The sequence below is a fragment of the Bubalus kerabau genome, chromosome 13, assembly GCF_029407905.1.
Source record: "Bubalus kerabau isolate K-KA32 ecotype Philippines breed swamp buffalo chromosome 13, PCC_UOA_SB_1v2, whole genome shotgun sequence".
In the NCBI taxonomy this organism is placed as follows: Eukaryota; Metazoa; Chordata; class Mammalia; order Artiodactyla; family Bovidae; genus Bubalus; species Bubalus kerabau.
The window spans coordinates 24,573,995-24,588,131 of NC_073636.1; the positions used below are offsets into that span (position 1 = coordinate 24,573,995).

Genomic DNA, 14,137 nt, shown 5'->3' on the forward strand with positions numbered 1-14,137 from the left:
GTATATTCTTTCTTCCCCTAATACATTATGATATTTTAGAAATAACTTACTGTAGGGATTGGAATTTTCAACAGTCTACAGATCTAGCCCTTTACTTAAATGCTGACATCTTTAGTGACTTCTCCGGTGGTCCAGTGGTTAGGACTCTGTGTTTCCACAGCAGGGACCTGGGTCTGATCCCTGGTGAGGGAACTAAGATCCCCAAGCTCTATGGTGTGGCCAAAAAAAAAAAAAAAAAAAAAATGCTGATATCTTTAAAAGGTTGCCATGCTTTAGGCTAGCAGCCACTATAGAATCCAGTCTGGGTGTTATTGTTCAGTCAGTCATGTCCAACTCTGCAACCCCATGGACTGCAGTATGCCAGGCTTCCCTGTCCTTCACCATTTCCCAGAGTTTGCTCAAACTTATGTGCATTGAGTCAATGATGCCATCCGACCATTTTACCCTCTGTCGCCCCCTTCTCCTCCTTCCCTCAATCTTTTCCAGCATCTTTTCCAGTGAGTTGGTTCTTTACATCTGGTGGCCAAAGTATTGGAACTTCAGCTTTAGCATCAGTCCTTCCAATGAATATTTAGGGCTGATTTCCTTTAGGATTGACTGGTTGGATCTCCTTGCAGTCCAAGGGACTCTCCATAGTCTTCTCCAGCACCACAGTTCGAAAGCATCAATTCTTTAGCGCTCAGCCTTATTTATGGTCCAACTCTCACATCCATACATGACTACTGGAAAACCCATAGCTTTCACTATATGGACTTTTGTCAGCAAAGTGATGTCTCTGCTTTTGAATAAACTGTCTAGGTCTGTCATAACTTTTCTTCTAAGGAGCAAGTGCCTTTTAATTTCATAGTTGCAGTTACTGTCTGTAGTGATTTTGGAGCTCAAGAAAATAGAAACTGTCACTGTTTTCATTTTTTCCCCCCTATCTATTTGCCATGAAGTGATGGGACTGGATACCATGATCTTAGTTTTTTGAATGTTGAGTTTTAAGCCAGCTTTTTCACTCTCCTCTTTTACCTGCATCAAGATGCTCTTTAGGTTCTCTTTACCTTCTGCTATTAGGGTGGTGTCATATGCATATCTGGGTGTTACTATGATCAAAAATGTCAGTCCAGGAAGCAGAGAGGACTGTGGCTGCCAAAAGATTCCCAGCAACCAGGCAGGCACCTCTGGAAAAGATACTACCTACACCTGTAAACACTACAGAAAAAGTCTCTCCATTGCGTGGAGCCCAGGAGAGGGGTTCCTTTCTCAATCTCGTTTTCCAAAAGTAGATGATTTTAAAATTAGGGTCTAGGATTTAAACTCATTTCACACACTTCCTCCCTGTATAAATATTCATGATAAAACTTTACTTTTAAAGATTCCAAGAAATGAAATTCAGAAATTACTGACACCCCTTGATTACTATCTATAATTTAAATGAAGAACATTGCATTTTGTTAATACATGTTCATTAGAGAAAAGCAAGCCTCCTAAAGACGTATAGAAACTTGTGAACAAAATGTACCTCCACCTCCCAAACGGTCCAATTTGAGGCCCTGCAAGGACTGATGGGAGATAAAAGAATGCTAGAAATGGTCAGATTTTTCTTCTATTATTAAACTGGAAACTAAGAATTTAACAGGAGCCTCAGGTTTGTTGGCAGTTTAAAAAAAAAAAGAAACAGGATTCCAACCGAGCCAGTTTCTAGTTTTGATGTATGACTCTCATTTTCAATGAACAGAGATCAATATTCAGAAATACATATTAACATTCTTTTATTCATCATATCAATGCATTAGTCTTATAAAGTGGCTGGGGGAAAAAGCCATGCATTCACCCAGAAACCAAACATCTCAGTACAACAAAGAAAAGTGCTACTAATCTGGATTCATTACCCATCCTGTGTGTGTGCCCTGTTTCTCCAACAATGAGGATTCTTACCTTGTGGTGAAAGTGGGAGGGAAATCTGATTGCTGCCTACATCTTCATACTTGATGTCTACCTGTAGGTAAAATGAGATGTTTAATTACTGACGCTGAATAATACTGACTGATTAAATGTTAAATAGGAAAAAAGTAATCTACCTACCGAAGGTGAATGATCACCACTTGTAGCAGATGTCATCACTGTTGCCAAGTTCGTTCTGGATTGCACAAATAAAGGTTTAACTTTCTGAAAGACACAAAGGGTACGTAGCATTGTTATACAGGGGGAATAAAGATCAACTCAAATGGAGATAGAATGCTCTTCAGTCCTTAGTTAACTGAGATATGAAAATTATGCTTCTAACTTAATTTCTCAAATATCACTGGGGAAATAATTTCCTTTAAACCCAAGGAATGTCAGACTCTTTGTGACCCTATGGACTGATGCCTTCCAGGCTCCTCTGTCCATGGGATTTCCCAGGCAAGAATACTGGAGAGGGTTGCCATTTCCTCCTCCAGGAGATCTTCCCAATCCAGGGATCGAACCTGAGTCTCCTGCAACTCCTGCATTGCAGGTGGATTATTTCCCCACTGAACCACAAGGAATGGATCCCTTCCTAATTCAGGCTACTTTGTGAGAAAATTCAAGCAAAAATGTTTTCCTCAATGTCTCTTCTGACTCTACTTTCTTTTGATTCTCCCTAAGCCATTTGGGATTCACTCCTTGTAACTGGCCAGCTATCACAAGGTCATCCCCAGCACCACTCAGTTCCTGGAAGCTACACAGTAGTGGCCCTGGTTCCCAGGAACTAAAGAATGAAAACACAAAAGCATCTCTTCTAGGAGTTCAGAAGCAGCAGCACAGAGGCACAACGGCCACCAACATCATATACTGCACAGTAAATCACGACACTAAAAATATGCTGGTGAAAATGACCAAAAGCACACCAGGCATTATTATAAAAAAGAGGTCTGAGGTCTGTGGGTGCACCTGGGAATTTAAGTGACGTTTTCCCTATTCAAGGCTTCTCTCTTGTTGGTTTGTATGGATGCATACACATTTGCATGCATTTTTCTATCCCCCTACAGCCTGCTCCCACTCCCTTTTTGTTCCCCTCGACAAATAAACCATTTAAACATTTATGTGAGGACTCCCTTGGTGGCCCAGTGGTTAAGACTCTGAGCTCTCAATGCAGGAGGCCTGGGTTCGATCCCTGGTCAGGGAACTGGATCCCATATGTTGCAACTAAAGATCCTGCATGCTGCAACTAAGACCCAGCACAGCCAAATAAATAAATAAAAAGAAATATCTTTAAAATTGTAATCTTTGGTTGAGAAGAGAAAAAAACAGGAGAAGAGACTACCGTATATATAGACCAGTTTTGGAACACTTTGGGGGAGTCAATTATTAAAAATCCTTAGCAAGTTTCTCACATGTGTGCATGCTAAGTCGCTTCAGTCATGTATGACTCTTTGTGACCCCATGGACTATAGCCCATTAGGCTCCTCTGTCCATGGGATTCTTGAGGCAAGAATACTGGACTGGGTTGCCATGCCCTCCTCCAGGAGATTTTCCCAACCCAGGCATCAAACCCATGTCTCTTATGTCTCCTGTACTGGCAGGCAGTTTTGTTTTTTTGTTTTTTTTTTACTACTAGCGCTACTTGTGAAGCACAGCAAGGTTCGTTTTGCTAAAAATTAGAAATAATATCATCTTGCCAATGTTCTTAAGTTCTTTGATGTCTTGCAGCAACTTGGATTTTAAAAATCATCCTAAAGTGAAAATTGTGGAAAAAAATTTAAAAAGAAAGTGATTTTGGATTGTAAGCCTTTTGAAGCAAGAAACCAAAATTTATATTTCTTGTGAAATATCTTTAAATATCTTTCTCACAAACCTTATTTGTCCCCAAAACACTTAGCATCACAGCAGTTTCTAAATGACATTTATATTATGTTGTTTATTTTGTCTATGATATCACTTATACATAGAATCTTAAAAAATGATACAAATGAACTTATTTACAAAACAGATATAGACTCAGACATAGAAAACAAACATGATTACTAAAGAGGAGAGGCGGGGAGAGATAAATTAGAAGTTTGGGATTAAACAGATACTCACTAGCACATGTAAAATAAACTATAAAGACCTACTTATATTACAGGGAACAACTATACTTAATATCTTGTAATAACTTATAATGGAAAAGAACCTGAAAAAGAACAATACATATACACTGTGTATATGTTCAGTTATATATATGTGTGTGTATATACATATATATATATACACACGTGTATATACATATACATGTGTGTGTGTGTGCTCAGTCGCAAGTCATGTCCATCTCTTTGCAACCCCATGGACTGTAGCCTGCCAGGCTCCTTTGTCCATGGGATTTGCCAGGCAAGAATACTGAAGTGGGTTGTCATGCCCTCCTCCAGGGCATCTTCCCCACCCAGGGACAGAACTTGAGTCTCCTATGTCTCCTGCATTGACAGGTGGATTCTTTACCACTGAGTCACCTGGGAAGCCGCCCCCGCCACCAACACATATGTATATAAATAATAACTGAATCACTTTGCTGTACACCAGAAATTAACACAACATTGTAAATCAACTATACTTCAATTTTAAAAAAAGTCTATTTTAGAATTGGACTTTGTCTATAGGTTACTTCTAGTGTGAAAATGAATGACCTGGTACTAGGAACAGATTCTTTAACCTCCTTTTTCCATTTGGAAGTGACTAGATACTTGGATCTTCAGCTGTGATTGTTCCTATGTTCCATCCATGCCCACAGTGGTCAGGTTAATAGATTCCTCCCAGGAGGAATGAGTCACCCTCCTCTAAAGTTTTCACTTGCCTCCACTGTAGCTCAACCATGTCGCATGGGAGCCATCTGTTTACACATCTATTTCTCATACTACATTGAGCTCTTTGGGTTCAAACACTGTCTTAAGCTATCAGCATCTAGCAGAGTGCCTCCTGTACTATCTCCCGGGCTAAGAGCAGGGATTCTAAAAAAGCTAAGTTCAAAAAGGCATGTTACAGCTGCATCAGAGACAAAGTGCATCTACCCCAATATGTACTTACAACATAATTGAAGGATGTATCAGCCAGCACTGCAAACTGTCGAAATAATGTGTGCCTAGTAAACATTTCATTCTTAAGGGCATGAAAGCTGAAATAAAACATACAATGGAATTAATGAGCAGAAATCATAGGAAAGAGCAAATTGGTATTATGTTCCTGTGATGAGAAACTAGAATTTTCAATATAAGAGCAAAGAAATGCAAGTAAAAAATTTTAAATATTAATATAAACTTATCACTCTTTGGTTTCTAAAATTATATATTTTCCAGCTGTGAAAAGCAAATAAGGAGGAATAGCCTTATTAATACTAGATATTAACATATATCACAAAATAATAGTATAATAATATCCTGGAAAGGAAAAATAAATGGAATAGAATAGGAACACTGAAACAGATTCAGGAATATACTAGAACATAGTATGTGACCAAAGTGGCATCACAACCCACTCCAGAAAGAACTGGAATAAAGACCTAAATATGAGAGGTAAGTCAAGAAGGCTTGTTTATAAAAGTGGGAGAATATTTTAGTGAAGATGGAGAAAGATTTTCTAAATACATCTAAGGAAAAAATATTGATGGATAAAGATTAAGAATTTCTGTACAATAAAGGGCAACATACACAAAGTTCATAGACTGGGAAAAGGTATTTGTAACATTTAAAATTTATAAGGAATTTAAAATAAGAATACACAAACAAATGTCACAAGCTGAGAAGAAAGCAAAAAGATGAAAAGAGTTCACAAAAGAGGGACATCCTTTAAAGGGAAAACATCAGATCAATACAAGCTTTTGAAAGTCAGATACCACCAGATATTAGAACTCAATCCTTGTATCTCTCCATTTTTCTCCAACACTTATTCTTAGCTAATCTCATTTAATCCCATGACTTTAAATACCATCTATACTAATGCACCCCAAATGCATGTCCCCAGCCTCAACTTTCTTCTGAGTTCCAGACTCATATATTCATCTGCACCTAGACATTTACCCTTAGGTTACTAAGAGGCATCTTGAATTTTGCATATCAAAACTGATTTCCTGACAAAATGCACTTGCTTGTTTGAAGTTGAAGGCAACTTCATCTTTCCTGTTGTAAAACATCTTTGCAATCAAACGACTTCTTTCTTCCCCCCCTTACTGCCAATCTTTCAATATCTCCTACTTTCAAAACATGCTGCTGCTGCTGCTAAGTCACTTCAGTCGTGTCCAACTGTGTGCGACCCCATAGATGACTTTCAAAACATATCCCACATTTAATCATTTCTCAACACCTCCATGTCTCCCATCCCAGTCAAATCACCATCATGTTTTGCCTAAAAGAGGCTTATTCTTTCTGGAGCTCCTAACTTTTCTCCCTGCCTTTCCTTTGGTTTCCCTATGGCCTTGTATCAATACAGAAGTCAGAATTATCCTTTCAAGACATCAGATCATTTGGGTCTTTCCTTAGTTCAAGACTCTCCAATGAGGTTTCAGGGTACCAACTCATTATTCTGAATATTGATAAATAAAGAGGATCAAGCATTTATCTTGCCTCATCTCATCTGAAACTATATTTCAGGGTAACCAGTTGAGGGGAATGTTTTTCTTTGATAGCACTTAGCTAAGAAATGCAGAAGGAAAGATAAAATGGAAGTATTAACAATTTGCCATCCTAATGAAATCTTGACTCATGGTTTGTGATTATTAATGGATGTTAAGATTATTTGGAGAAAGGTCAATTGGTAAACCTTGAAATTCATGAATCAGGCTGATTAACATGATAAATAACAAAGTCAGACACTAAAGTGCCCTATGATGGGATGTGTACGAATTACCTAGTAGTTCGTGTGAAGAAGTCTTGCCAAAATATTGAATCGGAATCTAATCAACTCCCTGGATTTAAGATCAGTTTGTAGGATGTACAGACTGAAGAACATGCTAAAAGGCACCACACACGCATACACACATGCATGTAAACAATTAGCCAAATCCAGAATGGGGGACATTCTACATAAGAAATGAACACATTTCTCTAGCAAATCAATGGATTGGAAAGAAAGGGGCTTATGTAGGATCATTATAGAAAAAGAAAGATTTAAAGGATGTAACACCCAAATGCAGTGGTCTACTTATTCTGGATCCTGATTTAAACAAACAACTATAAAAGATTCCCTTGAGATAATCAAGAAATTTGAATATGACTTGGTTAATAAGAAATACTAAAGGATTTATACTGCTAGGTTTTAAGTGTGGTAATGACCTAGTAGGCATGTAAAAGAGACTTTCTTATCAGTTAAAACCAAGAGCTCCTGGGTCGGGGAGGTATGAGGAGAGCAGCATTGCCCAGGAGCAGGAGTTGTGAGAGCCCTCCCACAAACTTTGCCCTGTGTATCTCTTCCATGTGGCTGTTCCTGAGTTATATCCTTTTAAAATAAACTGGTAATATGAAGTCCAGAGTGGACTTCCCTCAAGGCCGGAATGTTGGAGAAATTTATTCCGGGGATGTGGGTTCGATCCTTGGTCCGGGAAGATTCCACATGCCATGGGGCAACTAACCCTGTGTGCCACAACTACTGAGCCCGTGTGCTGCAACTGCTGAAGCCCGGGTATCTAGAACCCATGTTCTGCAACAAGAGCAGCTCACGGCACACCGCAACTAAGGAGTGGCCCTTGCTTGCCTCAACTAGAGAAAGCCGGTGCACAGCAACGAAGACCCAGCACGGGGGAAAAAACACAAACGAAAAACGAAGCCTCTAGTGATTTCCCATTGAGCAAAACCTCAAATGTTCTTCTCTGAGCTCTTCTACCACTTGCCCCTGCTCACATCATTCCAGCCATCTAGTGTCCTCACTGTTCTTGAACACATGAGCCAACGCTCATCCCAGCACTTCTGCATGTGAGGCTTCTTTGGGGGGAGGCGGGGAGTCTCTTCTAAGCAACCAGACAGCACACCCCCCTCACTCACTCAGATCTCTATATCTGAAGATAACTATTATTGTGTGCAAATAAGCAAGAAAACGTTTTAATAGGCCTATGGGGGAAGATAACTGTGTGGGTCTGATTAAACCAGTTATCAAGAGAGTCTGTCCATCCTGTCGATTATTTACATTTAAACACTGAGATCAGGAATAAAACAGAGTTTGGAATTTAGTTTTTATTTGAAGTGACTTTGACTATTCTTCTACTTTAGGTCAGTTATTTTGCATTTCTTATTTGAAGCATGTGATGGCATTTTATATTACTTAATACACAAGAAAAATGCTAGGCTCCCAATTTCCTTAAAAGATGATTAGTCACCTTTTTTACAAATAGACATTGTATATATCACCACACTATACCTGTTTCTGAGAATTAAGAATTTCTTTTCCCAGTTTTTGCTGATATGTTCTGATTCCTTTTTAATCCTGTAATAAATTTATAGATGGTTATATATATAGTATGTATTAGCTGCAAATGAACAATTATGAATTATTATTACCAGTACCTTTCTGACTTCTTTTTCTCTTTCTCTAACTTAGACTTTAATACTTGTATTTGCTCTTCCAAAACACGTTTCTCTTCTTCAATCTTTCAATAGAAAATACATCACAAAGTTAATGATATGAATCCTGTTTGTACTGTTTTATCCATAAATCTGAAATGTTATTTCTATTGAATAGCATACCATCAAAAATAATTTGAGAGAACAATGAGTTACATTTACTTGCAAATTCCCATAAATTGGAAGAATGTAAGATCCCATGCCTCCATTTCCCGTAAATGATTCACTTCAAAGCAGCCACTGTGAGACAACATTACGAAGCAACCAAAATTCTTCCTCATCACCCCTCCCCTGCTAGGTATCGCGTTTTCTAATCTCTTCATTATAGCGGCAGCTGCCCCAGTTACTGCATTTCCTCTATCGAAACTATCCTCAGGAAAGGATCTGACCAACTCCATCACATTAGAGCTATATGTTATTTCTCAGTATTGTCTATATTTTACAAGGGGATGAAATTTTGGCAAAGGAATGAATCTATCACGGTGGAGTTATAGGCATGGCATGAAGATTTCTTTGGATGTGGCAGGGAGATACCCCAGAATTATACTATAGAGGCAATCAGGTGCTCTGTCTCTTCATTCCATTGATTCTTGGTGTAGCTTTCGAAGTCACTGCTACTTTCTCAGAAGAGTCAGCATCCATATGACCAACATTTAGGTTAATAAGAATGGCCACATTGGCCATTACTATACCTTAGCCACTGATAGTTGCATCTTTTCCCCATGCATCACAGCAGGTCCTGCATGTGTAGCCTGGAGAGAAAATAAACTAAGGTAAATTTAACATTTCAAATCAAGGCATAAAGATGTGGTTTTTCTGTAGTGTAGAGAAAGGCAAATGAGAAGCATTATGCCAACACTAGTTCCACAGGGGTCTTGACTGCCGCAATTCATTTACAGGACTCAGGGTTTACACGCTGCATTTGCAATTGGACAGTTATAACTGATTAAAACCAATGTTCCCACTATTGCTTTTCCAAATTTGTTTTTTTAATGCATTACTCTGAAATTGCATATGGGTCAAATTGTACCACTATGTATATATTTTTAAATAAGCAGGCAGTTATCACCCAGTGAAGTCACAAGCTTTAAAAAAAATTATATTCCTCAACTATCTTTTGGATTACATCAAACGAATCCCAGTTATAGATATAAAAATGCTGCATTTCAAAATACTTAAGTAAATCACTTGTACTTTTTTGGTTTTTTTAGACTGTAATGCATTATTTGCTCATTTATTTACTACTAAATAAACTTTATTTTTAAATTTATTTACTTATTTGGCTATGCCAGATCTTTTGATCTATTGCCTGTCTTGAGGGGGTCAGTTCAGCCAAGCAGGGTCTGAAGCCAGGTCTGCTGAATAAAGTGAAAGGAATCCAGCACTCCCCTGAGCAATGAGAAGAGCTAGAAAAGGAAAGGATGGCCAGGCAGGACTCTGAGGCAAGAGGCGCTAGTGCGTGGGGAAGGCACAAGGTGACCTGTGCCCAGGGGTGATGCCCAACATTCAATGTGAAACGGTATCTGGGTGATGCAAACTGTCCCTGTCACTCACCTTCGGCAACCTTGTCCATCTAAAAGGTGTCCTGTGAGTGGGTGGTTTTAGTAGCAATTGAAGAATTGGGTTGAGTTCAGAATCTGATTCAACAAAATGTGAACTGGGATGACACAGAGTGCCATGAAACTCAGGAACTGACTTGTTTCAGTAGGAGAAGGAGCCTAAACACAGCAGTAGCCATGAGAAGATGCCATGGGCGTCAGTGGAAACCAGTGGACACCCTTCTGTCTCCCATAAAGCGAAGAATGTAGGCTTGAGCCAACTTTACTTACATTTGAAGGGACAGTGAGAATGCAGCTGACATTAGTTGCCACATATAAAAAATGACAAAATTTGTAATTAACAGTCATAAAAGTTATAATTTTTTGACTGTCTACTATGTGCCAGGTATGTCACACATATTGCCATTTATTCTACATACTAACATTAATTTCATCATCCCTGTTACTTTAGATATTTAACGATGGAGAAAGCATGCACATTTAAAAAATATAAACAGCAGATAGTATATATGAACATAAACTCTCACTTCCCAGAAGCCAAAGGTTTTGTTTTCAGTTTTTCTCATTGTTATAATGATAAATAAATAGTGGCCTTTATTGCTTTGGGCTCTCCATAAATAAAGATTAAGATTTAGAGCATTTATTTACTATATAGCACAGGGAACTATATTCACTATCTTGAAATAACCTGCAATGGAAGAATAATCTGAAAAAATACAGCTGAATCATTTTGCCATACACCTGAAACTAACACAATACTGTAGTGTTATACTTTAATTTTATCAATTTTACTTTACAAATATTATTTTATTTTACAATTTTACTTTTAATCAATCATACTTTAATTTTAAAAAGTAAATAAAAATAAAACCAATAGAAAAAAATTTTAATTAAAAAAAAATTTAGAGCATTCGAATCACCTGCTGGCTTCTCTCTTTCCTCACACGCTCTATTTTTTATTTGCAAATGTTTAGCTCTTACTGTGGTTGCCTTTATTATGATTTCAATATATGAACGTCTATATCATGATCTATGAACCCTCTGCTAATTTCTGATTATCCCCTGGCTGACAGGTGAATTCTCAGCAGGACTTAATCCTGAACTTGACCCTAACCCTCTGCTCTTACCTTAGTTCACTAAACTCTAACTCCTATTCCATCAGTCCCCAAAGTCCTGCAGAGCTTTCTGGTGGCCCTAGAACTACCCAAATTATTGTTCCCTTGGTTGTCTCCACACCTTCCTGGAGAAAACTACCACCTATCATCACCAGCATAGTGACTCAGTCTCCCCAAGGCCCATGTGGCAGGAAAGGAACCAAAAACAAAACCGGAGGCACAGCAACACTAATTAACCAAACAGTGAAAGTCTTCATTCTCATCAGCTTTCCTTGGCTTCCAATATGTGGGAATCACTCAAGTTATGGGAGGCATGCACTTTGGGGGCTCCCTCCACCTATCTGTTCTCAAAGAGCACAATCCACTTGAAACGCCTCTCTGACCACGGCATAAGGAGTACACACTGCGTTCACTGCCATCGGTTAACAGGGGACTGAAGAAACCGTAGGAATAAGAGCCCCAAGCTTTGGAGGGGCTGTATGCAAATGGATCTGCCTGCCACTGCAGGAGACACAGGTTGGATCTCTGGTCCAGGAAGATTCCACATGCCACAGGGCAATTAAGCCCTTGTGCCACAACTACTGAGCCCATGAGCTTTAGAACCTGCGCTCACCAACAAGAGAAGCCACCGCAATGAGAAGCCCAAAACTATCAGGTAGCCCCCACTTGCCGCAACTAGCGACAGCCCACGCACAGTAGCAAAGACCCAGTGTGGCCAATAGTAAAAATAACTGAATAAATAATTAAGTGAAATAAAAAGAATCCACAGAAAGTTAGGAAAACAAACTGGCAAAGCAAAATAAGTTTCCACTGAGAAGGACATTTCTATTTATTTCACTCTATCTGAAGTCGTATCAGTAGTTGAAAGTTTATTTTAAAAATTGATTCTGTGTTTAAATTCGTGTACAGTAAAAATTAGTTCCAATTTTCAAGGCTCCCTTTTCCTGACTCTCATATAATGATCAACTCTGTAATAACTAGAGATAAAACCCTGCTAAAGCATATCTTATGTAAAGCAAATAATTATTCACTCTCTCCCAAAGACAATACTCTTAGCATCACAAAGATAGCTTCTCTTTTCATTAAAAAAAAAAAAAAATACTGCATGTAGACTAGCGTGTTTGCTCTCCAGTTTGAGCTGAACTTTCAGCTCTGCTGTAGCACGTTATACTGAATCCTGACTCTGTCCACATTAAACTGTCATTTTGTTTTGCCAGCTGCTGGCATTCCACTTTCACTGGAATACATGTGCTGGTCTTTATGTGGTTACTTCATTGACAGGTGCAAACACCGGACTGCTAAACAATAGATAGAGGTGAAAATGAGTGGTAATAGAAAGTAGATAACTTCCTAAGTAGGAAAATGTATATTAAATTATTACAAGGAAAACCAAACACTGTGACTAGAAATAACTTATTAAAAATATTTCTCATATTCTCTTGAATTTACTTCAGGAGATTCTTTACCATCTGAGTCACCAGGGCTCTCTCTCTCTCTCTCTATATATATATATATAAAAATATATATCTCTCTCTCTCCAGGGGATCATCCCAACCCAGGGATCAAACCTGGGTCTCCCACATTGGAGGCAGACACTTTAACCTCTGAGCCACAGGGAAGCCCCTGATATATATATAAAACTAAAATCCATAAAATTAAGAAATAAGTTTTATTCATAACAGAAATCATGATTCTTAAATGTTTCCCACATTTAAGCATTTACAACAGGTTAAAAACCAACATTCAATAAATATAATCTAAATCTGGAATCAGTAGCCAAGGTTTCTATTAATAAGAACAGAAACACAATTATGTTTATGAGCTGTCATAAGATCAACCACATTCCTTATCATACCCCCTTTCTCTTTTTGTTCTCAAAGAGTCATTACATTCTTTAATTTCTCCCAATTTCCACAAACATCCCTCCTCTTAAACTTGGGCCATTCATTCTGGATTTAATACCGCCTTGAATCTTGCCTTTAAACCATCAAATATATTATCATCAAAACGATGTTTCTAACTCAGGAAGAAAGATGATCTTCTGTCTCTAAAATTTCATTAATCTTGACTTTCATATTATCATTTCTTTCTAGTTATCTTCTAAGCAAGCTACTATTTTTGAACACTAGGAATGTGCCTGTGTGTGGTGGGTAGCGCAGTGGGGGCGGAGGGGCATGGAAGGGAGAATGACACAAGCATAGGAAGAGAAGAGGAACAGCCTCTGAATAGAAACAGCACGTCAAATGTTCAGGGGGTGAGACCCAAGTCTGGACAGCGTCAGGACTCTGACCAAATGACCTAGTGTTCGAGACTGGCCCCGACTTCCAGGGAGAACTGAGGAGAAACCCACAGCTAAAACCCAGGAAAGTGGAATAAAGCAACAAGATGTAGTGAGGAGTCAGAAGACTGCCCAGGGAGCTCCTGAGTGACATTTCCTGTTATTACCAGGTGATATTATTAATTAATATTATTAATAGTTAATATTATTAATACATGTCAGGACCTAGTGTCTGCCCCATGGTTCAGAGTGTCTACAGAAGAATAAAAATTGATACAAATCTCTTTTTCCCCTGGTTTCCATAGCAATATCTTAGGGCTTTAAATTAAATTACACTAAGATATCATAAATTTTACAAGTAAAATGTTATCATTGTTCCCTAACGAAAATAAACAAGAAGCAAAGCGTAAAACATTTCAAGTGATTTTTTAACAAAAAATTTTTTCATTTGTGCAAGAGACGTTGGAGATTATTTTCACCAAAATATTTTCAGTTCCAAATATACTATAAGTACTTAATTATCATCAAGCTACTTAGAATAATATAACACAAAAGTCAAAGCCACCTTTCGGCTGAACTTTAAATATGATATTTCTCCAATTTTTCCATTTTGGTCTCTGACAGCTGAATCTAAAGATGCATTCACTTTAGTGGCAAATG

The 14,137-nt window shown here is 38.2% G+C and overlaps 1 protein-coding gene across 1 annotated transcript in view; it reads right to left on the reverse strand.

Moving 5' to 3' along the window:
• Positions 1-14,137, reverse strand: part of C13H10orf67 (chromosome 13 C10orf67 homolog) — a 101,332-nt gene that overhangs the window by 19,036 nt on the left and 68,159 nt on the right. Inside the window, exons 11-15 of the mRNA XM_055545370.1 lie at positions 8,469-8,551; positions 8,323-8,388; positions 5,005-5,092; positions 2,071-2,154; positions 1,924-1,984 (exon numbers count right to left, since the gene is read on the reverse strand). Of these exons, the coding sequence (XP_055401345.1) occupies positions 1,924-1,984; positions 2,071-2,154; positions 5,005-5,092; positions 8,323-8,388; positions 8,469-8,551 (382 nt within the window). The remainder of the gene's footprint in view (positions 1-1,923; positions 1,985-2,070; positions 2,155-5,004; positions 5,093-8,322; positions 8,389-8,468; positions 8,552-14,137) is intronic.